Here is a 25414-nt window from a genome sequence, read left to right as displayed (position 1 = left end):
GTTGTAAATTACAAGCAGTAAATTGAAGTTAAAAGCACAGGTTAGCCCACAGACCAAGAGATAGGGTTTGCAAAATGGTGACTATAAGCCATTTGCACATACATCAACCAAATGTGAAGACAACAGGGTTGTGTTAATTGGCCTGCATCACACTAGCCAACGATGAGTTTAAATAATTTGGACTATTGTAAACAGGTTCAAGGAAGCTTGAAGACATGACTGATGTCATCACTTAGCATATCAAATATAGTCACAAGTATAAGCAATTAATGGTGGTGGGGGGGAAATTTGTATACTCAGTCAGCTTCCACAAACTCGAATCTTGGATACCTGGCCCTCTGTCTTCAGAAGTTTTCAAGAATATCTGTATCAATTAGCTTGTCCCAGCAGGGGTGTTTAAATATTCAGAGGTGTCTCCTGCTGTAGATATAACATTCAAAGGAAGCATTACCAACACAAGATATTTAAGTAAACAATGTCAATATAACTATTGAAATTGTTTTGAATTACCTACTCTTACCTTCGATCTTTAGGGTATAAAAGCATGATTATCTTTCAGTTTGAGACCCAAATGAGTATCTAGAAGAATGGCAACACACATCAAAGTTGCTGGTGAACGCAGCAGGCCAGGCAGCATCTGTAGGAAGAGGTGCAGTCGACGTTTCAGGCCGAGACCCTTGATGCTGCCTGGCCTGCTGCGTTTACCAGCAACTTTGATATGTGTTGCTTGAATTTCCAGCATCTGCAGAATTCCTGTTGTTTGCATCTAGAAGAATGGCTGCTTTTGGTGATGTCACCATGTCAAAGAATCCTTACAAAGATGGAGAGTAACAATGAATTCCAAGACCAGGACCCTTTTGGGGAAATTTATAATGGGAAACAAATAAAGTACAGATCAATTAAATATTTTGGTCTGTCTTCCAAGAGAGATGAAAATAAATGTCTAGAAAATATACAGACCTAATGTAGGCATATTGGATTTGAGTCAATGCACTAAAGGGTTGCCACAGACATTGCAGACCAGAGGGCCCATTTGTATGGTGTACAACAGCATGGCCACATAAATGATTAGGGGACATAGGATCCAGTGATAAGGAGGAACTGAAGGATATCATATCAATATTAGGAGGGAAATGATGTTTAATAGTTTGGATCAAAAGTTAATCGCTCCCTAGGGTTTGATGGTCAATATCCCCACCTTATTTAAAGCCCAAGCAAAAAGAATGCATTTTGTAACACTCTTTGGACTCAGGATCAGATATTATGGTTTGGAGATAAGATAACGTAACTCCACCCACTACCTGAAAAAGGATAAAGAAAACAGGGCAAGATAGACCAGTTACCCTGACATCAGTAGCAAGGACAATGCTAGAAAATGCTAGAATTTATTTTTAATGATATAATACCAAAACAGGGACAAGGTCAATCTGGCTGAACTAGGATTTATGAAAAAGAAATCATACTTGTCATCTTACAGAATGTTTCTGTGTGGATGTAACTAGCAGAGTGTATGCAGGAGAACTAGAGGACCTGATGTATTTAGATTTTCAGAAGGTTTTTGACAAGGTTTTACATTAGGAGTTAGTGCACAAAATTAATCCACTTCACAAAGGCATGGAGTCAGAAACAGCATCAACGAAAGGGTACTGTATAGCAGATAAAGTAGCAGTAAATAATGCAGTACCCCAGGGTTAAATCTCTTCAATAAGGAATAAGATAAAGTATTAATGACTGAGATCAAGGAGTATGGGGAGAAAGAAGGCACAGGGAACCAAATCTGGATGATCAGCAACTACTGAATTCAATGACAGTAAGCTTGAAGGGTCAAATAGCTTATTCCTGCTTCTATTAGAAGATCATAACATATACACACACATATTTTATATATATTTTATATATATATATATATATATTTTACACACACACACATATATATTTCCTACGATGGAATCAAATATAATAAAGCCAAGAGTATGAACAAAACCAAGCTCAATGAAGTGTGAACCGTAGGATGATTTGGATGAGTTGAGAGAGTGAGCAGATACAGTATGATGGGTTATACGCTTTGGTGATTGAAACAGAAAGCCAGATACACTCAGTGGACACTTCCTGTACCTAATAAGGAGCCCACTAAGTCTATGTTCGTGGTTTTCTGCTATTGTGTTCTATCCACTTCAACGTTTGACGTGTTGTGCATTCAGAGATGCTCATCTGCACAACACTGTTGTGGCATGGAGTTATTGGAGTTACTATCACCTTCCTATCAGCTAGAACCAGACTCGACATTTTCCTCTGACTTCTCTCATTAACAAGCTGTTTCTCCCACAGAACTGTTACTCGATGGATGTTCTTTTGCTTTTTGCACCATTTTCTAGAGACCGTTGTGCATGAAAATCCCAGGAGATCAGCAAACCATCTTGTCTAGCACCACATTCAGAGTCACTTGGATCACATTTCCTCCCCATCCTGATGCTTGGTTTGAACAACTGAAGCTCTGGACCATTTCTGCATGCTCATATGCATTGAGTTGCTGCCACGATTGGCTGATGAGATATATTGTATTTCTGATCAGGGTGGCACCATCGTATAATGTTCGCTTGGTCGACATCTTCCAGATAGCTCACAAAAATGTCTATCTTACTTCTTTTACATCAGCTTAAATGCGTGTCTGTGATTTACAGTTTGGAGATTGACCGAGTGATCCAGCACTTTGCTGTCTCCGAGAAGATTCCAGGAAGTGAGCATGTACTCAGAAGGCTTCGATGCAAAGAAACTTAGAGATAGGACATGAACCAATGTTTGACTCCATTTTGAAGATTAAAGCGTCCATTAAAAGCACCTAGAAAAACTGAGACATCAAAGTGAACGTAGAAGGTGAGTGAGGGTTCAGTGCCAACTGCCTGACTTTTGATTGCTGCCGGAGAATGAGTCTGAGTGGCCCATCGTTGTGTGGCTCGCTGGCCTCTGCCACATGTGGTGTCCCTCCCTTGCACTGATGTCAGAGGATGCTATTGCCGTGCTGTTTTTATGGGTTGGACTATTGCACTTATGGACTGCGGATATTTTCAGACTGACAGTTTTTAATATTGTGTTTTTTCGCCTGTTCCTTTTCTGTTTGTTGTGTGAGGGGAGGGGTTTGGGAGGTTCATGTTCTAGTTGTGATTTATTAGTTTTTGTGTCGGGGAGGGGAGTCCAGGGAGGTTGATGTTCTTGTTAAGTTTTGTGCGACAAAAGTAGGTTTGGAGGATTGATCAGGATGCCATTCTTTTTTGTGCGGGGATGGTGGGCTTGATGTTTCTCTCTGAAAGCCTTTCATGTTCTTTCTTTGCTTCATGGCTATCTGGAAAAGATGAACCTTCGAATTGTATATGGACACATATGAACCTTTGAGGTGGACAGATGCATTTAATAAAGTGACCACAGAGTATATAATCATAGCAATGTCAGAATAATGAAGGGCAGGCACAGCGAGCCCTGAGTGTCCATATGCACTGGTGAAGTATTAGGTGTAGCAGGTAATTAAGGTGGCAAATGGAACAATGTCCTTCATTGCAAGAGGTTTTGAATAAGAGTGAAGAGGCCTTGTTGCAATTGAAAAGTACATGTACTAATTGAATCAACACACATCAAAGTTGCTGGTGAATGCAGCAGGCCAGGCAGCACCTCTAGGAAGAGGTACAGTCGACGTTTCAGGCCGAGGCCCTTCGCCAGGGCTCAAGGGTCTCGGCCTGAAACGTCGACTGTACCTCTTCCTAGAGGTGCTGCCTGGCCTGCTGCATTCACCAGCAACTTTGATGTGTGTTGCTTGAATTTCCAGCATCTGTAGAATTCCTCGTGTTTGTGTTCTTAAATGTACTAATTGAATGACACTTTGTGCAGTTTTACACTCCTCAGCTAAGTTAAGATGTGCACCAAAGGTTAATCAGATTAATTCCTGGGTTGGTAGAAAGGTGTATATAGAGCGTTCAATAATTAGGCTCACATTCTCCAGAATTTAGATTCTAAACTTTGTGTGAACATTAGAAGAATAAGAGGAAACAACATTGAAACTGTTAAAAATCCTGATGGAATTGTGCAAACTCGATATAGTAAGACGTTCCCGATAGCCGGAAAGCACTGAGCCGAGGTCAGTATATCTAAAAACATGAGAAAAGTACAACAGGGGAAGATAGACCAGGAACAGAACACTCAGAGGAAATTTCTGTGGAATCCTCTACAGCAAAGAGCAATCAAATTCATAATAATTAAATCTTTTCAAAGATGAATTAGATACAGTACTAATGGCTGTGAAGATCAAGGAGGGAGAATGACGTGAAAGCAGGAACAGAATACCAAAACTGGATGATCAGCAAGAACTACACTAAATGGCAGGACATGCCTGAAAGGTTTGGCCCCTGAAATGACTTACTTCTGCTCCAATCTGCTTTTACAAATGTCATTTTACAGAACTAATGTGGATTCTTACCACAGCAGCAAATATGCATTCCAGATTGCTGCAATTGCAAAATCAACCACTAAAGACACAATACATCCAACCCCACCTCCAAAACTCATTTTCCTTAACAACCACATGAAGTGTTGAAATAACCTACTTGTTGCAGCAAGACTACTTGGTGTATTTTCCTTGTGAATCAGATTACAGATAATTTAAATTGCTTCAAGTGATTAAGATGCACTAGAGCTGTTAGTGAATTTATTTTATCACTGATAATAATTGCAATTAAATACTTATTCCCATATCTTGTTTGGACATGTCTTAAAGCCTCTTTGGTCTCTGAGTGCATTGCTCTTACCAACTACCATCTCTTCACTCCCACTGTGAGAGAACACACCAGCTTCCTTCATTTGAACATTCGAAAATTTTTCGCACTCTTTATTCTAGCTGTAAGGCATCCATTTTCATTTTTAAATCTTTTGCTTAGTATTTGATCTCACCGATTTTTCCAGTAGGGCAGTGTGTAGATGTTTACAATAAATGGCAACAAAGTGAGGCAAGACAAAAGGATAAATTGAGGGTGAAACTATTATATAGAAATATAAGAGGGAATGTCTCATCACCAGCACATGCACTCCATCACTACAACTGTTCCAAAGCACTGGGAGTTGAATAATTGAGGAGTTTCAGGAAGCACACTCTGCAAATGCAATGTTTTTCTTGAGGGGACAAGGGTGGGCATTCTATTTAGGGTTTACAGATGTGCATATGAATGAGGGGACAGAATGGTTTTCCCCCCAGTAACTACTGAAGGAAATGTTTCAACGGATCAATTCACCGCTGTTACACTGTCACTGACATTCAATTGACCCCAACCTGTTTTCCCATTGAGCAAAAATGAAAGTTACAAATGTTGGAAGTCTGAAATAACACGTAAGTGCTGGAAACACTCAGCAGGCCAGGCAGCATCTGTGGAAAGAAACTGAACTAACTTTTCAGGTCCAAGACTTTTACTTAGAACTCCTTTGGTTTCAGCATTTTTCTGTTTTTTTTTTAAATTTGCTTTTGAGTATGCACAGATTCCATTAGACTGCACACGCATCCCCATGACACAACACCCTGTTTGCATGTATTCTTTCCAATAGCATTAAAGATATATAACAACTCTTGACGATTAACAACAGTTTTCAGCTGTACTGCTAGAATGGGAATGACTTTCTTTAAAATAATACTAAAAGAGAAGATACTGAACACAAGAAAAAATGTTAAATACCTGTGTAATGCAGCATTTAATACGCCATCTAATATCAGCCCAACAATGCAAGCAATATAGGTCCTCCCCAACTAATGAACACCTGACTTAAGTACAGACAACACATACAGATAAGCATCAGGAAAAAGGTAAAATGAATTTGCCAGCTGTAGCAGAGCTACAGGTATCTTCTGCTGGGTGGGAATTCACTTTGCAGCCGCATTTCTGACTTGCAACTGTTTGGTTTACAAACAGTTCACAGAAACAGAACCCTGCCATAATTTGAGGAGAGCATGTACATGCAAAGAAAGGCCACACAGCCTTAAGCTCAGTATACTAGTTAGTATTAACATGGCTATTCCAATCTTCGGCATCAACTCCATTGCCCAGTGAAATCTCCATAACCCATTATATCCCACTAGTCCAAAAAAAAAATCACTTGAGGCCTTAAATGTCTTTATAACTCAGCATTCATTTCTCTCTGGACACACACAGATGACTTGAGAGTTTAAACCTTTCACAAATTCAGCCAGAACAAACCTTAGAAATTAAATAACATATTATTTCACCTACCAGCCCACCAGCCTCCGGGTCCAACATATTATTTCACCTACCACCCCACCAGCCTCTGGGTCCAACATATTATTCTCCATAACTTCCGCCACCTCCAACGGGATCTCACCACTAAGCAAACAACAGGAATACCGCAGATGCTGGAAATTCAACACACATCACAGTTGCTGGTGAATGCAGCAGGCCAGGCAGCATCTCTAGGAAGAGGTACAGTCGACGTTTCAGGCCAAGACCCTTCGTCAGGACGATTTGGCCTGAAACATGGACTGTAGCTCTTCCTAGAGATGCTGCCTGGCCTGCTGCGTTCACCAGCAACTTTGATGTGTGTTGCTCTCACCACTAAGCACATCTTTCCCTCCCCCCCCCGCTTTCCACAGGGATCGCTCCCTACGCGACTCCCTTGTCCATTCATCCCCCCCCAGCGATCTCCCTCCTGGCACTTATCCTTGTAAGCGGAACAAGTGCTACATATGCCCTTACACTTCCTCCCTTACCACCATTCAGGGCCCCAGACAGTCCTTCCAGGTGAGGTGACACTTCACCTGCGAGTCCGCTGGGGTGATATACTGCATCCAGTGCTCCCGATGTGGCCTTCTATATATTGGTGAGACCCAACGCAGACTGGGAGACCGCTTTGCTGAACATCTACGCTCTGTCCGCCAGAGAAAGCAGGATCTCCCAGTGGCCACACATTTTAATTCCACATCCCATTCCCATTCTGACATGTCTATCCACGGCCTCCTCTACTGTAAAGATGAAGCCACACTCAGCTTGGAGGAACAACACCTTATATTCCATCTGGGTAGCCTCCAACCTGATGGCATGAACATTGACTTCTCTAACTTCCACTAATGCCCCACCTCCCCCTCGTACCCTATCCGTTATTTATTTTTATACACATTCTTTCTCTCACTCTACTTTTTCTCCCTCTGTCCCTCTGACTATACCCCTTGCCCATCCTCTGGGTCCCCCCCTCCTTGTCTTTCTCCCTGGACCTCCTGTCCCATGATCCTCTCATATCCCTTTTGCCAATCACCTGTCCAGCTCTCGGCTCCATCCCTCGCCCTCCTGTCTTCTCCTATCATTTTGGATCTCCCCCTCCCCCCTCCCACTTTCAAATCTCTTACTAGTTCTTCCTTCAGTTAGTCCTGAAGAAGGGTCTCGGCCTGAAACGTCGACTGTACCTCTTCCTAGAGATGCTGCCTGGCCTGCTGTGTTCACTAGCAACTTGGATGTGTGTTGCTTAGAAATTAAAGCACATTTCCTCAGACAGCAGAAGTTTAGCCAGCAGCTTCAGCTAAAGAACTGAGAGAGTATAGGCACAAAGCTGCAAGATCCACAAACCCGTCTGTCCAGGTAGACCCATTGTTTCTGCTTGCTCCTACCCCACTGAACATGTATCTGCACACCTCTACTCAGTCTTATCCTCCTTGGTTCAGCCCCTTCCTTCTTACAACTGTGACACCTCACATGCTCTTGATCTCTTCAATGATTTCAAGTTCCCTAGCCCCCATCATTATATTTTACCTATGGATGTCCAGTCCCTATCCACCTCCATCAGATTGCTCGAACTTCTGGTAATGCACCCACCCCCCTTACCATTCCCATCTCCCCCTCACCTTATCTCCTTACCTGCTTATCACCTCCCTCTGGTGCTCCTCCCCCTTTTCTTTCCTCCATGGCCTTCTGTTTTCTCCCATCAGGTTCCCCCTTCTCCAGCTCTTTATCTCTTTCACCAATCAACTTCCCAGCTGTTTACTTCACCCCTCCCCCCTCCCGGTTTCATCTATCACCTCGTATGTCCTCCTCCCCTCCCCCCACCTTCTACTGCTGACTCCATCTTTATTTCTCCTCCAGCCCTGATGAAGGGTCTCAGCCTGAAACATTGACTACATCTTTTCCATGAATGCTGCTTCGCCTACTGAGTTCCTGCAAAATTTTGTGTGTTGCGTGGATTTCCAGCAAATGCAGATTTTCTTTCTGTGACAGACTACAATCACATTTATTGCAGGAGCTCTACATCTCCCCATTGCAGTAATTCTCACAGCAAGTCCTCTTACACAAAGGAATAAAAATCTTCATTCACCCTAGCATATTTTTTCTGCATATATTCAGTCCTGTTTCTCATATCCTCAGGAAAATAGTGGTCAATTCGCTGATTTGAAAGACCAAAGAATATATGAAAATTCTTAAATTACATAAATTTAATGCAAGGTTCTACCATCAGATATCATAATAATAATGCTAGGAAGGGTCCTCCACAGCTTACAAATGATCAATTTTATATTTCTACTTCAACTTGGTGTTCAATTTTATAACCATACTGAAATTTCAGTTAAAATGTCTGCCATTCCAATAAGGGACCAGAAGTGCCGAATCCTTTACTTTCTGAGAAGGCTGAAGACAACAGGTCTATTCACATCAATACTCACAAGCTTCTACAGACGTGCAACAGAAAGCATCCTAACGAGCTGCATCACTGCTTGGTACGGAAACTGCACTGCAGCAGAGGGGAAGGCTCTCCATGGGTAGTCAAAACTGCCAACGCATCACTGGCACCAGCCTACCTCCATCAAGGACATACAGTGCCTACAAAAAGTATTCACCTCTGTTGGAAGCTTTGATGTCTTATTGTTTCACAACATTGAATCACAGTGGATTTAATTTGGCTTTTTTTTTACACTGATCAACAGTAAAGGACTCTTGTGTCAAAGTGAAAACAGATCTCTACAAAGTTATCTAAATAACAAATATAAAAGAAAAAATAACTGATTGTAAAATTATTCACCCCCTTCCAGTCAGTATTTAGTAAATGCACCTTTAGCAGCTGATGGATCTACATCAGCTTTGCACATCTGCACACTGCAATATTTCCTCCCCATTCTCCTTTACAAAACTGCTCAAGCTCTGTCAGATTGCATGGGGATCATGAGCGAACAGCCATTTTCAAGTCCAGCCACAAATTCTCAATTGGATTGAGGTCAGGTCTCTGACATAGCCATTCCAGGACATTAACTTTGTTGTTTTTAAGCCATTCCTGTGTAGCTTTGGCTTTATGCCTGGGGTCATTGCCTTGCTGGAAAATAAATCTTTTCCCAAGTCACAGATCTCTTGCAGACTGCATCAGGTTTTCCTTCAGGATTTCCCTGTATTTTGCTGCATTCATTTTGCCCTCCACCTTCAAAAGCCTTCCAGGGCCTGCTGCAATGAAGCATCCCCACAGCATGATGCAGTCACCACCATGCTTCATGGTAGGGATGATGTGTTTTTCATGATGAGCAGTCTTTGGCCTACACTAAACACAGCATTTAGTGGGATGGCCAAAAAGCTCAATTTTGGTTTCATCAGACTATGCTATGGAACCTTCTCCCGGCTGACTTCAGTGTCTCCCACATGCCTTCTGGCAAGCTCTAGCCGAGATGTCATGTGAGTTTTTTTCTTCAACAGTGGCTTTCTCTTTTCCACTCTCCCATAAAGCTGTGTCTGGTGAAGCACCCGGGCAACAGTTGTTGCATGGTAGTCTCTGCCTTCCCGGCCACTGAAGCTTGTAATTCCTCCAGAGCTGCCATCGGTCTCTTGTTGGCCTCCCTCAAGAGTCCCCTTCTTGCACAGTCACTCAGTTTTTGAGAACAGCCTGCTCTAGGCAAATTTACAGATGTACCATATTCTTTCCATTTCGTGATGATTGACTTAACTGCACTCCAAGGGATATTCAGTGACTAGGAAGTTTTCTTGTATCCATCTCCTGACTTGTGCTTTTCAATAACTTCTTCCACGGAGTTGGTTGAAGTGTCCTTTTGACTTCATGGTGTAGTATTTTTTTAAAATACAGGATACTGACTCATCAGCAGTTGGACCTGCCAGATACGCGTGTATTTTTACATCAATTGAAACACCTTGCCTGCATACAGATCACCATTTCACTAATTATTGGACTTCTAAAATCAATTGGCTGCACCAATCAATTTGTTGTGTTATATTAAAGCGGGTGAATACTTATGCAATCAATTATTTTGTGTTTTATATTTATAATTAATTTAGATCACTTTGTAGAGATCTATTTTCACGTTGACATCAATGTCTTTTTTTGTTAATCAGTGTCAAAAAAGTCAAATTAAATCCACTGTGATTCAATATTGTAAAGCAATAAAATATGAAAACTTCTGGGGGTGGGGTGGGGGGGTTGGCTGAAAACTTATTATAGGCACTCGATTTTAAGAGGAATAGATAGAGTGGACAGCCAGCACCTCTTCCCCAGGGTGCCACTGCTCAATACAAGAGGACATGGCTTTAAGGTAAGGGGTGGGAAGTTCAAGGGGGATATTAGAGGAAGGCGTTTTACTCAAGGAGTGGTTGGTGCGTGGAATGCACTGCCTGAGTCAGTGGTGGAGGCAGATACACTAGTGAATTTTAAGAGACTACTAGACAGGTATTTGGAGGAATTTAAGGTGGGGGGTTATATGGGAGGCAGGGTTTAAAGGTCGGCACAATATTGTGGGCTGAAGGGCTTGTACTGTTCTATGTGCTATGTTCTATTATACAGAAAGATGCCTGAAAAGGTCCAGTAACATCATGAAAGATCTCACGCACCCTGGTCATAGATTGCTTGTCCTACTCCCGGAGAGGAGGTAACGTAGCATGCTCACCAGGACCACCAGACTCAAAAACAATTACTTGCTCCAAGCAGTAAGGTTGATCAACGCTTCCACCCATCAACCCATCTCTTCACACCATCCACACCACTACTTTATAATTTCCGTCACCTTGTATACTCCCGCTCTAAGAGCACAAGACATGTTCAGACAGTTCTGTACCTGGTGCCACTTTATGTACATATAATCAATCTATTATACATTCGCTATCTTAAATACAAGTAATCTGTGTTTTTTTAAATTATTCTGTTCTTAATCTTACTTAGTGCTGCATTGGACCCAGAGTAGCAATTATTTCACTTTCCTTTACACTTGTGTACTGGAAATGAGATTAAGCAATCTAGAATCTTGAACAAAATTACTTGTTCACGATACAATCTTGGGACATTTAAACCTGGCATTAACAGATGCTCGAAACTAAATTGTGTCTGCTTAACAAGTTCACCTCTTGGGTGGAAAGTTTTGTTTCTAATGCAAATTATTAATGTGCAATTAGAGTCACTGTAAATCAGTGTTAGACAGCACAGAAACAGGCTCTTTAGCACAATTGGTCGATGCCATCCAAGCTAGTCAAATTTGGACCATAACCAGTTAAGCTTTTCCAATCCATGTATCCGTCCAATTGTCCTTTAAAAGTTTAAAACTATACGAATCTCACCACTTCATCTGGTGGATCATTCCACATACATACCACACTGTTTAAAAAAGTTGCCGCTCAAGTTCCTTTTAAAGCTCTTCCACCTCACCTTAGATCAATGCACTTGAGTTCTTGATTCCCAAATCTGGAAAAAAGAGACTGAATGCATTCATCCTCTCTTTGCCCTTCATGATTTTATACAACTCCCTAAGATCACCCTTCAGTCTCCTATGCTGTAAGGAATGTGAGTGGTTTTGTGAGGGACAGGTCATACCCAATGAGTGATTGATTGACGTTTTCAAGGAAGCGACAAAACAAATTGGTGAAGGAAAAGCGCTGGGTGTGGTGTATATGGATTTTAGCAAGGTATTCCACAGGATTTCCAATGGTGGGCTGGTCAGGAGGAAGGGATCAAGGAACCAGCGACCAGCTTCAGAAAGAAAGCAGATGAGTTTTTTTTTAATTTTTGGATTTGGTCAGGAAGGAAACCACATGCAAAGTTTTAAAAATAAGAAATATGTTACACTTCTGAATTATACATTGGTAAAAACTAGTCTCAACACTCCAGCAGATGACAAATATGAAATTTTGGACAGTGAGTGGGTATTTTTGCCTTAGAGACTGCTGACTACCCTAGTTCCTGTGATCCCTCAATGCAGGAAAGTTTAACTGATGCAGAAATAAAGAAGAAATTTACAAAGATGGCATGATAATGCAATTAGATACATTTAATCAGATTGTAATGAGACATATTTTTCTATTTTTTTAATCTCCTGTCAATTCCATTCCTTTCCCCTTTTATTAACTGTAAATAACTAGATGATGAATTAAGTTACTCTAAGTTGACTGGTTGGGAATCTGTACATCTATTAGAATGGTGCAATCTTTTTGGGTAAGTAGATACATCTGCTTACTTTGCCCTGTTCACACACATCTCAGATCCCCTCTAGAGGGCACAAGTCTGGTTAGGCTTTGTAATAATCAGGAATTTCAGTGCAAATACACAGATTGCATGAGACTTGTAGTTCAATGGATGCTGACGATAAAACCTGAGGGAATATACAGTCCTACTTCCTAGCTTTTCATGAACAGTGCACCAATAACCATCCAAAAACTACTTTTCTCAAATTGTTCTCATAAAGCAACAGTATTTCTAAAGTGTTATTAGATCAGTAATCAAAAGAACAGGATTAACAAGCCAGTGGAGTAGATTGAACCTCACGGTAAATGACAGGGAAAATGAACAATGTGGAATACAAATCCAGTTGAAGTAATTGGGAAGAGATGAACATTAAAAAAAGACCTTAATTACTTGATTAATATAGCTGACTTTAATTGCCCAAACAGCTTGTCTGACTAAAACTGCAACATGAAAGCGAAGCGTCAGCTTATCTGCTTTTTGTTTTTTTAAATATGAAAGAAGTTTAGAGATTTAGCATCTTATTACTGACTGACAAATTTCCATAGATGTACAGTGGAAAACAGTCCATCAGGTTGCATCTTGACCTGGGATGAAAATGCCAGTGCATAGGAATGCAAGAAGCTACAAAGAGTTGTGGACTTAGCTAGTTCCATCACAGATACAGCTCTCCTGACTAACAAGGATATCTACAAGAGATGGTGTCTTCTCACTGGTGCCAACAAACAGGAGGTACAGAAGTCTGAAAACCCACATTTCAGGGTTCAACAACAGCTTCTACTCCACTACCATCAGGGTCTGTGGAATGACCTTTAAAAACACCAACTCCATCTCTGACAATATTTCTCTCAACTTGCACTGTTGTAGTTGTGTTTATTTTGTTACAGATATGTATAATTTAGGTTAATTTACATTTATGTAATTTATGTTTGTCATTCTGCAGATGCTGGAAATCTTGAGCAACACACAAAATGCTGGAGGGTCCCAGCAGGTCAGACAGCATCTATAGAGGGGATTAAAGAGGGGGAATGAGCCAGATTCCTTCCTCCTCCTTGGCCCTACATGCTGATTGTTTATTCCCCTCCATAGATGCTGCTCGTGATCCTCCAGCATTTTGCTCATGTTGGTCATGTCTGTGGTGGTGCTGCTACAAGTTAGCTATCTTTCATGCCGTTTACACCCTGAGTAGGTATGTCCGTGACAATCAATGAACTCAGACACAAATGATTTTCAAGCAACGGCACCGTAGGAGTCCGTTATTATATACATTGCAGTATTTCAAAAAAGCGACACACTACCTTCAAAGATGATTAGAAAAAAAATGTTTGAAACCGAGTGTGTAGCAGTTTCATCCACTCCAGTAAAGTGATGATCTATATTTAGTAGCCTTCAGCCAAGGTAAATGATTAATTGTTCCACTTCATTCAGGTTGTATGGCCATTCAAGTGGCTGGCATTACATTTTCCATCTTGTTACTTTCCAGTCAAATAGATGAATTTTGGTTTGCCTCATCTTCAGTGCTAGAGTGGAACTTGTATCTGCAGTGAGCAGGGCAACATCAGCAGCACATTCTGCACTGACCAACATCTTGCTGTGCTGGGGTTGATGTCAGAAGATCTCAATCAGCTATGCACCAGAGGATTCATTTCACTGTATGTTTCAATGCACATGTGATAAATAAATCAGAATCTGGTATGAGAACAGGTCTGAGTGCTGGTTTACCCATTCTTCATGTTATGCTTGAATGGAATCAGAGGATTATTCAAGAACCACACCTGAGTCTTTCCAAGTCCTTTGTGGGAGTCCAATGCTTGTGAAGAAGAAAGTAAAACTTTCTCAAAAACTAAAACTCTCTAGTAAAAACTATCAGAATAAAAAAGTCTCAAGGGGTACGCACACTATTTGAAGAGGGTACGTAAATGATTGTTTGGCTGATGTGGTGACACTGTCAATGCCAGATACCCAATATTCTAACTCCCAGTTTTCTAAAGACCTAGTCATGAATCTGCCCAGAAGGACTGAAGGAATTAACTTGCAGGGAAATACAACAGTGTGATGTCACAGTATTTCCTGCAAACGTGTCTCTTCTGTTTGCGCTTTTAAGATGGCAGGATAACACTGGTTAAGGGTCCCAGCCCGAAACATCGACTGTTTACTGTTTTCGATAGATGCTGCCTGGCCTGATGAGTTCCTCCATCATTTTGCAAAGTATTTAGTGTTTTTGGCAAAGGGCTTGAAACTGGAATTATTTTGAGAGCTCTACTAAAGATGCAGATAAAGTGAGTAAAGTATAGATAAAGTGAGCTGAATAGCCTCTTTATATGCTATATCATTACATCTCTTAGCATGGATGAATGTAATGCGTACATTACATTTGCTACATGACTCTACTCGTAACCCAGAAAACCTGCGTTTGAATCTTGCAATGCTATTGAAATACTGTTTGAAACGGAAAAAATAAAACCTGGAAACAAAAACCAATGCAATTCCACAGCAACTTGGATGCAGCCAAACTTCCCTTTAGACATGGCCAGGCATGCATTCATTTCTTTTTAGGTGATTTATAATGGCCGCATTTCAATAACTAGGCCAATTCTATCTTAAGACTATTAGAAAAGGACAAAAAATGGCTATGTCTCCCATTATCTGAAATTATTTAATAATCTTACTTTTTCAACTTTGATACCAAATTTAACCGAAGCATGACAGAGCTTAAACCTTTAGCATGAATTCATTATTTTTATTTATACATTTCTAAATAACAAAAAAAAGGAATCGAAGCATAATTTCCCTGTCACACACTTGCCCTCTACTTATGATTAAGTCAGAAGCATTTCTTTTTTCAGTGCTTACATTATATAAAAATACAAAGCTGCTTCTGAACTGCAAAAGTAACTAGAGTTTTAGGTGATTTGATTTATATTTTTGTTTGATCATCATAATCACTGCTTAAATCTCTACCATGATCATATTTTATCAATTCTTATTTTCACCATATCAGTCAAGAGCTCAAAAGAAACTGCTCCAAAGCACAAGTTCCCTGTTGTTTGTTAACATTTAATAATAAAAGAACACAAAAAAATACTTGCTGCAAGCTTGAAGGGAAAGGGCAAGTTATGATGTGCACCACCAGAAAATGTTTATCAGACGAGCAGACATTTTGATAAGGATTCTCTTTCCCAGAATTACTTCCCGCCTTTCAAGTAGATGACTTAGATTTTACTTTGATTATTGTGTGCAAAGGACTACACTGGAGGGAACATGATGTAGATGATATAGTAATTTATATTTAAGATCCTTCAGGATTAAAGGATTTTGCTTTTAAATGTAGCAACTTAGTCTTCTCCTCCCCTATCAATCTCCAAACAAAAGTAAAATAAACATAAATCAAATGCAGAAATATCATCCAGGCAACTTTCAGAAAGCATAATGGCATGATTTAAATGTCAGGAATTAAGCACGCTGTGGAACGCCCTTTTGCAAAGCTTGATCACTACCAGCCAATGCTCTCTAAATCCTATCCACTCGAGTGAAAAAAAACTTCCCTCATTATCACCCCAGTTTTCTGCATGGTAGCGTAGTGCTTGACAGCATCAGAAACCAGAATTCAATTCCTACTGCTGTCAGTACGGAGTTTGTACGTTCTCCTTGTGACTGCGTGGATCTTCTTTGGGTGATCTAGTTTCCTCTCACATTCCAAAGAGATATGAGTTAATAGGTTAATTGGTCACATGGATGTAATTGAGCCGCACAGACTTGTAGGACCGTGCTGCATCTCTAACTTTAAAAAAAAACCGCACATTATCATTAACCCTTTTGCCACAGGAAATAGTTTATCTTCACTTTCTTATCTAAACTTCTTCATGTACTTCAACTGCAACTTTGTAAATACCTTTACCTCTAGTACTTCAAATACCTTTTGATAATTTAAGCACACCAACTTCACTGTTCATGCATTTTCTGCTGCATAATAAAAAAAACAATCCTGTTTGCCAAACCTTGCAACATGCTTAAAAAAAAACAAAATTTCATTTATTTTTGCTTATTTGTCTGTGCACACTCAAGCAGCAGTTAGTTTTGGCATCATTTAAAATTTCTAAAAATTGTTCCCAAATTTACATCATCTTGCTTACCTTCTAGTTAACCAGCTGACTCTTCACCCTTTCAAAGCCAATGATTTTAATGTCCAGTCCTATGTCACTATTGCTGTAGCCAAAAACAGATAATAAAATTGTCTCTAACTTCAGTAATTTTCCCCTCCCCTTTCTTCCATTTCCCCAATACTGACTCCCTTCTTACTTCTTCTCTTCCCATCTCCCCAATACCCCTCTTCCTCCCGTTCTCCCACAGTCCACTCTCCACCCCCATCAGATTCCTCCCTATTCAGTTCTTTACCTTCTCCACCAATCACCTCCCAGCTTATTTCATTGCTCCTCCCCACACCCACCTGGCTTCAACCATCACCTTCGAGCTTGCACTCCTTCCCCTTCCCCAACCTCCTTATTCTGGGTTCTTCCCTCTTCCTTTCCAATCCTGATGAAGTCTCAGCCCAAGATGTCGAGTGTTCATTCTCCTCCGCAGATGATGCCTGACCTGTGAAGTTGCTCCAGCATATATTGTGTGTGTGTGTGTGTGTGTGTGTGTGTGTGTGTGTGTGTGTGTGTTAGTTACACCAGATTTCTAGCATCTGCAGAATCTCTTGTGTCTGTGACAAAACTATGGATTAAGAAATTGACCACATTCATCACTTCCCATTTCCCCAACCTCATCTACCACAGCTCTGTTCTGGCTCAATAATTTTAATAACACCGTCTTCCATATCAACCATTCAATCTCCATTTTGGTCAAAAATCAGTCATACACTGGCAACCTTTTGCAAAATAATCTATCTGAAGGTGACCTCTGACTCTGACTTGTGTTTAGTTCATAGGCTGAAAAAAATACCAAACAAAACTTACCTAACATTCACCTAATTACAACAGTAAACAGTAACTAAGTATAGATTCCATAAGATATTGAAGCAGAATTAAGCCATTTGGCACATCAAGTCTGCTCTGCCATTTCATGGCTGATCCAATTTTCCTCTCAGCCCCAATCTCTTGCCTTCTCCCTCTATCCCCTCATGCCCTGACCAATCAAGAATCTATCAACCTCTGCCTAAAGATTTGGCCTCCACAGCTGCCTGTGGTAAAGAATTCCACAGATTCACCACTCTCTGGATAAAGAAATTCCTTCCCACCTCCATTCTAAAAGGACGCCCCACTGGTTTTAGACTCTCCTACCATGGAAAAAATCCTCTGCAGATACAACTCTATCAAGGCCTTTCATCATTCAATAGGTTTTAATGAGGTCACCCCTCATTCTTCTGAATTCTGTTGGGTACAGGTCCAATGCCATTAAATACTCTTCATATGATGTCATTCAATCCTGGAATCATTTTCGTGAAGCTCCTTTGAACTCTCTCCAGTTTCAGCACATCCTAAAATAAAGGGCTGGAAATCGCTCACTATACTCTAGGTGAGACCCGGCCAGTGCTTTATAAAGTCTCAGCTTTACATACTTTTGTATTCTAGTCCTCTTGAAATGCATGCTGACATTACATTTGCCTTCCTCATCACAGACTCAACCTGCAAGTTACCCTTTAGGGAATCCCACACAAGGACTCCCAAGTCCCTTTGCACGGCAGTTTTTTTTGTATTTTCCCTCCATTTAGAAAATAGTTAACCCTTTCATATCTTCTACCAAAGTACGTGACTATACAATTCCCAAGACTCTATTCCATCTGCCACTTTGCTCATTCTACTAATGTCTAAGTCCTTCAGTAGCTTCTCTACTTCCTCAAAGCTACCTGCCCCCCCAGCTATCTTCATATCATCTGCAAACTTTGCAAGAAAGTCATCAATTTCATCATCCAAATCATTGACATATAACATATATACACATTTTTTATTTTTTTTATTTGGGCACCCCGGTCAAAATTTCTGTTACTGTGAATAGTTAAGTGAGGTAGAAGATGAACTGATCTCCAAAAGTCATAAAGTTAAAGATGAAACATTCTTTTCAACATTTTAGGCAAGATTTGTTTTGTACAATTTTAGAGTTAAAAAAGGAAAGGAGCACCATGTAAAAGTTTGGACACCCCAAGAGATTTGAGCTCTCAGGTAACTTTTACCATGGTCTCAGACCTTAATTAGCTTGTTAGGGCTAAGGCTTGTTCACAGTCATCGTTAGGAAAGGCCAGGTGACGCAAATTTCAAAGCTTTATAAATACACTAACTCCTCAAACCTTGTCCCAACGATCAGCATCCATGGGCTCCTCTAAACAGCTGCCAAGCATTCTGAAAATTAAAATAAATGATGCCCACAAAGCAGGAGAAGGCTATAAGGAGATAGCAAAGCATTTTCAGGCAGCCATTTCCTCAGTTCATAATGTAATTAAAAATGGCAGTTAACAGGAACGGTGGAGGTCAAGTTGAGGTCTGGAAGACCAAGAAAACTTTCTGAGAGAACTGCTCATAGGATTGCTAGAAAGGCAAATCAAAACCCATTTGACTGCAAAAGACCTTCAGGAAAATTTAGCCGACTCTGGAGTGGTGGTGCACTACTCTACTGTGCAGCGATACCTGCACAAATATGACCACAAAATTCAGCGTCAAAAATTTGCAAAGGAACATCTAAACAAGCTTGATGCATTTTGGAAACAAGTCCTGTGGACTGATGAAGTTAAAATAGAACTTTTTGGCCGCAGTGAGCAAAGGTATGTTTGGAGAAAACAGGGTACAGAATTTCATGAAAAGAACACCTCTCCAACTGTTAAGCACGGGGGCGGATCGATCATGCATTGGGCTTGTGTTGCAGCCAGTGGCACGGGGAACATTTCACTGGTAGAGGGAAGAATGAATTCAATTAAATACCAGTAAATCCTGGAAGCAAACATCATACCATCTGTAAAAAAAGCTGACGATGAAAAGAGGATGGCTTCTGCAACAGGATAATGATCCCAAAGTACCCTAAGACCTCATCCTTAATAATCGACTCGAACATCTTCCCAACCACTGAGGTCAGACTAACTGGCCTATAGTTTCCTTTATCTGCCCCTCTCCCTTCTTGAAGAGTGGAATGACATTTGCAAGTTTCCAATCTTCGGAACCCTGGGGTGTACACCATGTGGTCTTGGTGACTTATCTACCTTCAGACCTTTTAGTTTCCCTAAGAACATTCTCTCTAGTTATGGTAACTTCACACACTTCATGATACCTGACACCTGGAACTTCCACCATACTGGTAATGTCTTCCACCATAAAGACTGATGCAAAATATTTATTCAGTTCTTCCACCATTTCATTGTTCCCTTATTACTCCCTCGCCAGCATTGTTTCCAGCAGTCTGATGTCCTCACTTGCCTTGCTTCCTTCAATTTCCTTCATTATAACTGAGTATTAGGGAGACAAATGACTAATTTTGACTGAAACTTTTATTATCCACAATCTTATAACTTCCTAACCCACTACTTGTTCCTTCTCTCTGTAACAGGGGTTTCTAACACTTACGCCATGGTCCCTACTGTTAGCTGAGAGGCATGTGGACCCCAGGCTGGGAACCCCTGCTCTAGAATGAGATTTGTTTTGGCAAAGCTTAAGATCTCACATGGTTATAGTTTTCTACCCAATTTATCTTTTGGAATGTTCTTCCAAAATTTTATAAGATTGACATCATCTCCTTAAGATAATCCAAGTATTAGAGTCAGAGAGTGAGACAGCATGGACACAAGCCGTACAGCACATTAATTCTGTACCAATCTCCAGACATCCAGATTTACACTAATCCCATTTTATTCACCCCACTTTCTACAATTTACAGAGACATTAGAGTCAATTTACAGAGGTCAATAACCTACCAATATGCCCATCTTTAGGGTGGAGGAGGAAACTGGTATACCGACACAACCACAGGAAAAGATGCCAATTCCATGCAGACAGAACCAGATGTTGGGATCAAACCCAAGTCACTACCAACTGTACCTCTGTATTGCATTCTTTATTTGGCTCATCTTGGTCACTCCACAAGGCCAACACCACAGGTTTATTGTTATTTAACTATATACATGTATATAATGTACATAACCATATCACACATATAGAAACGAGACAATGTTTCTCCAAACTAGGGTGGAAAGCACAGAAGAACACAACACTCGATAACTTATGAAGGCAAGGATAAAATCTACAGAATTGCACAAAAAATAAAAACCTAATGTGGATTAACATTAAATATTGCAAGTTACAGAACAGATTAACCAGTGACACTTCGAATACGATGCAGCAGGGAATTCAGTAGTCCTGGGGGAGGGAACTGCTTCCCATCCTGATCATTCTTGTTTTTATGCATTGTAGTCTCCTGCCTGATGGTAGAAAGTCAAAGAGGATGCTGGGTGGACAGGTGGGATTCTTAATAATTCTATGTAGCACTCTGATAAATGTCCCCAATGATCCTCTCAACAGTTCTCCCATCCTTAATAGGGACATCTGGTCCAATGCCTGTCTGTTCCCATACCAGATGGGGATGCATCTTGTCAGGACGCTCTCAGTTATGCTCCTGTAAGATTTGGGGCGAGGGGGGTATGCCCTGCTTGCCTCAATCTTCTTTGGAAGTGGAGGTGCTGCTGTGTCTTCTTGTTCAGGGACATGATATTAAGGGACCAGGTGAGGTCATCCATGATGCGAACTCCTAGGAACTTGGTGCACTTAACACTATCTGTGGAGAAGCCATGTATTGGCAGAGGGATATGGTTCATCTGCACCTTCTTGATGCCCACAATGATACCCTTTGTCTTCTCTACTTTCAGGATTACACCAATGGTGGTCGTTCTTACACCAATCCACCAATTCTCCGTTTCAAAGAATACCACAGATATCGTTAGCATTATACAGTCTCTTAGTCTTTCATCCCATCTCGCTGAGGCCTTAAATTGCCTTTGGAAATTTCAACCACTTTTCAGAGAGAATCCATTGGAAAAGAAGCTGTTGCGCTCCAATAAAACCCCTTTCACAAAGTCAATTGGACTGCAATCTATTACTGAGCTGGAAGAGTGGGTGCACAAAAGTAATGGAAGCATTAGAGGGAAAAATAAAAATCTCTTATGCGCTGAATGTCTGATTTTTGTGAATCAAGGTCCTGCCATTTGATTGTTCTTGCTGCAAACTTATGAAGTAACAAATTCAATTGGATGCTTCATTACCATCCTGTCTCCTGGATGCTTGACAAATTTACTTTTAAATAACATACTACATAATTACCAAAGCAGCCCAGAAAAATATTTTTTTTGTTACTACAGAAGATGCCCCTCCTCCCTCATGTCAAAGAAACACAATCTAAAAAGGAGACAAATCAAGTTCAGGCTTAATTATCTTTCAATCATACATGAACGTAGCGAAGTGAAAGTGTTTCTCCAGAGCCAAGATGCAAAGTACATGTCCTACAGCACACAACACATAATTGTACACATCTGGAGTGCCTGATCTCCTTTTCATTATAAAGGCGCCATATAAAATATTTGTAATAAATCCTTGAATTTTAGCCATGGATCAGGAGGACAAATGTTGAATGATCTATCATAGTTATCTGATTTTTATCTCATTCATTTCATGCATTCATTTTGTTTGAATTATTCTACAGCTTGAAGTACAAATTTCCTTTGGAAGCTTACTCCATTAGTTCTATTTAATGTTTCAGTTTCTCCCTCACACTGCCTTCTCTACAATATTCACTTAACAACATTTAAAATTTCTCTGACAATATTTACTCTTCACAACAGGATGTGTAAGCTGCAACACTTTAGGCATTGCTTGGGTAGGTGGATATTTGAAGTGAGTTATTTAAATTGCTGCCAACCAGCTGGGTGAAGGAACTGCCCATCTAGTCTGGGGGCGGGGTGGGATGTGGTCAACAGTATCCATATGTCTGAATTTAGGATGAAATATTGAACTGTAATCCTGCTTCACTAATCCAAATCTGGCTTGGTGATGGGAGGCAGAGGGTAGTTAATGGTGGAAGATGCTTTTTTTGATTGGAATCCTGTGAGCAATGCTGTTTCACAGGAATCTTGTCCGCAAGCGGCTGAACTCGTATGATTTCTGAGGGGATCATCACGATGTGTTTTTACTGGAGTGAGGCAGGCCCAGGTGTAACCTCAGAGGTATGTAAAATTATGAGGGATATAGATAGGGAAAAGATTCCTCCCTGTGGTTGGGGTATCAAAAACAAATAGGCCATAAAACAGAGGCACGTCTCTATTCTGGAAATGGTCAACTCAACTCATAGGGTTGATAAGAGTTTAGAACAGGGAACTTGGGGCCCACAAACCCCTTGCTTAACAGTGTTGGACTATGACCAGAAAAGGGCTGGGAATCCCTGGTTTAGAAGGATGTGCATAATGGGTGCTGGGATGCAAAAGCAAACATGTCATCTGTCTTCAGTTGCCAGGACTGGCCTGCAAAGTATTCGAACAGATCTAGACAGAAATGAAATGGGTAATCGAGCACCTCCACTCCATCTGCCAAAAGTGGAGCAACATTTTAATTCCGGTTCCCATTCTGACATGTCGGTCCAAGGCCTGCCTGTGCCTCAGGGTGGAGGAGCAACATTTTATATTCTGTCTGGGTAGCCTCCAACCTGACAGCATTAATATCAATCTCTCCTTTCAACAAGAAAAATAGTGCTCCCCCCTCTTTTCCCCATTCTGGTCTCGTACCTCTTCTCAACTTTCCCTGGTGCCCCTCCTCCTTCCCTTCTTCCTATGGGTCAGATTCCTTCATTTCCAGCCCTTTACCTTGCCTACCCAAATGACTTGACCTATCACCTTCTAGCTATCCTCCTTCCCCTCCCCACCAGCATACTTAGTTCCTGGTGTCTTCCTCCTTCCTTTCTAGTCCTGGAAAAGTGTCTCTGCCCAAAACGTTTATTCATTTCCATGATGCTGCCTGACCTGCTGAGTTCTTCCAGCATTTTGTGATTAATAATGAAGTCCGTGTGACAAAAAAAAAAGACATATTACAAGTCATGATGTAAAGAAACAGACAATGGAGGAATATTGGAAGGAAATATCTGATGCACCTCTTCCCAGTGAAAGAAGAAACAAGCAGACTGCCTGACTTCTTCACCACAGTTCAATTAAGACCAGAAAGAAAAAAAAACATGAACTTATTTTCATTTCAACTCTTTTATAGTAGCACACTGTTACCACGCTCAGGATTTTTTTGCCATCAATGACCAACTCTTCCAAGATAAACACCACCAGTGTTTGATCTAAGAGTAGATAGGATCTTTGAAGCAATTAGCAAACCTTGGATGCAGCACAGGACAAGAAAGGATGAAGCACAGCACAAGAATTTCATCTCAGATATCTGATGTACAATGGGAGATACAGAGAAAGAACAATCTCCCTGCACTCTTACACCTGTAAACCCAGTTAGCTTTCAAGGCAGTAAACAATGTTTGCTAATAGCTTCATTTTGTTTTCCGGATACCAGTTCATTTTCTGAATATTCTGAAGGTGTTTCTGAACAGATAATTCAGTGGGAATATTTTGCTTAAGGAGATTTCTGCTTATAATCAGAAGCCTGAAGAGAAAAATTACCTTTTGTGTGTTCCAGACAAGAAAGCTTCTTGCGATTCTTCATCAGACTTTGCTGTGAATCCAAAAAGAAAGCAGTAATTAATAGTGTGGTCAAAAGGTCAACTTGAAATACTTCCAAATTGGAGCATTTAAAAAATAACTGCATCATTTACTCTAATTTTGGAAGTTAAATTGGGCTTAACTTTAACTCAAATAAAAAGAAACAGAAGCAGGAGTAGGCCTCAAGACCCCTCGAATCGCTGAGAAATGGCTTGAGCACCTCAGGCATATCATAGGCAAATAAAACATGGGGATCAAAGGCTTTCTCTGCTGGATCTTAGTGAAGGCTTAATGATGAAGTGCCAATTTAAAAATATGATTACATTTCAAGAACCTCTTTAGAAAGTCAATGGGAAGTAATTGTTCACTCTTCCTTCTATTCAAGGAGCAATTAATATTTCAGGAAACAGAAGGTTTCAATAAAAACAGATGAAATGTAGAAGTGGACTTTTTCTTAAAAATATCAATTCCTTTAAATATGATTTCCTTAAATTCCCAACTGGAATGTCAAATGCAACGTTCCCCTTTTTATTAAAACTGCTGCACGGAACTGATCATTGATCTGATCGGGAATTTTTAAAAAAATTACACGGCCTGAGAACTGCGTGGCAACGAGGACTACGTGCACAGAAGCATTTCAGTCACTGCGTGGCCACGCACCCACACAGCTTAGAGGGAACAGTAGTCAAATGTCAGTTTCCCCCCCCCACACACACACACACATATTAAACATAAGAAAATTTGCTTTCATTCTGATGCTTGAACAGACTGTACCCCCTGTTTCAGTCCCAACTCCATACTTTCAGAGCAATTCAGGAAGACAAAGAAGTTACCTCTCTCTGATGCCTCAAAGAATCCCAGAATAAAATCAACCCAACAGATTCACAGTTCATGTCCGCACCCAGTTCAGAACTACACTGCTAATCTCATTCACTTAAATGATGCCAGGACAGGTTTAAAAGAAAAACCACAATGTAAAATCTGCAATGTCATTTAAAATTCTGGAAAAATAGCAATAAAGATATTCAAATTTCTTACTACAGTTTTATTTTGAACCAATGTTAACAATAAACAAAGAAAAAAATCTTGGGATTTTACATCAGAATCCTCATAGGTAGTTAAGAAATAGGAAGAGTCAAGTCTGTCTCAAAATTTAATAAGACAGTGACTAATTTGATCTTGACTTTAGCCACTTTCCTGTCTATAAACATTACTTTCAGTTTCTACATTCCATAACTAGGCCTTCAAGGATAGAGAATTCCAAAAAAAAAA

The 25414-nt window shown here is 40.5% G+C and overlaps 1 protein-coding gene across 1 annotated transcript in view; it reads right to left on the bottom strand.

Annotated features, from left to right (window-relative positions):
* The window catches only part of fmn2b (formin 2b), a 469810-nt gene that overhangs the window by 93985 nt on the left and 350411 nt on the right, over nucleotides 1-25414 (bottom strand). Inside the window, exon 16 of the mRNA XM_072266855.1 lies at nucleotides 24104-24155. Within this exon, the coding sequence (XP_072122956.1) occupies nucleotides 24104-24155 (52 nt within the window). The remainder of the gene's footprint in view (nucleotides 1-24103; nucleotides 24156-25414) is intronic.

Source organism: Mobula birostris, chromosome 8, assembly GCF_030028105.1.
Source record: "Mobula birostris isolate sMobBir1 chromosome 8, sMobBir1.hap1, whole genome shotgun sequence".
In the NCBI taxonomy this organism is placed as follows: domain Eukaryota; kingdom Metazoa; phylum Chordata; class Chondrichthyes; order Myliobatiformes; family Myliobatidae; genus Mobula; species Mobula birostris.
Note: the sequence above shows the minus strand (reverse complement) of the source record. Positions and strands in the feature narration are given on the sequence as shown.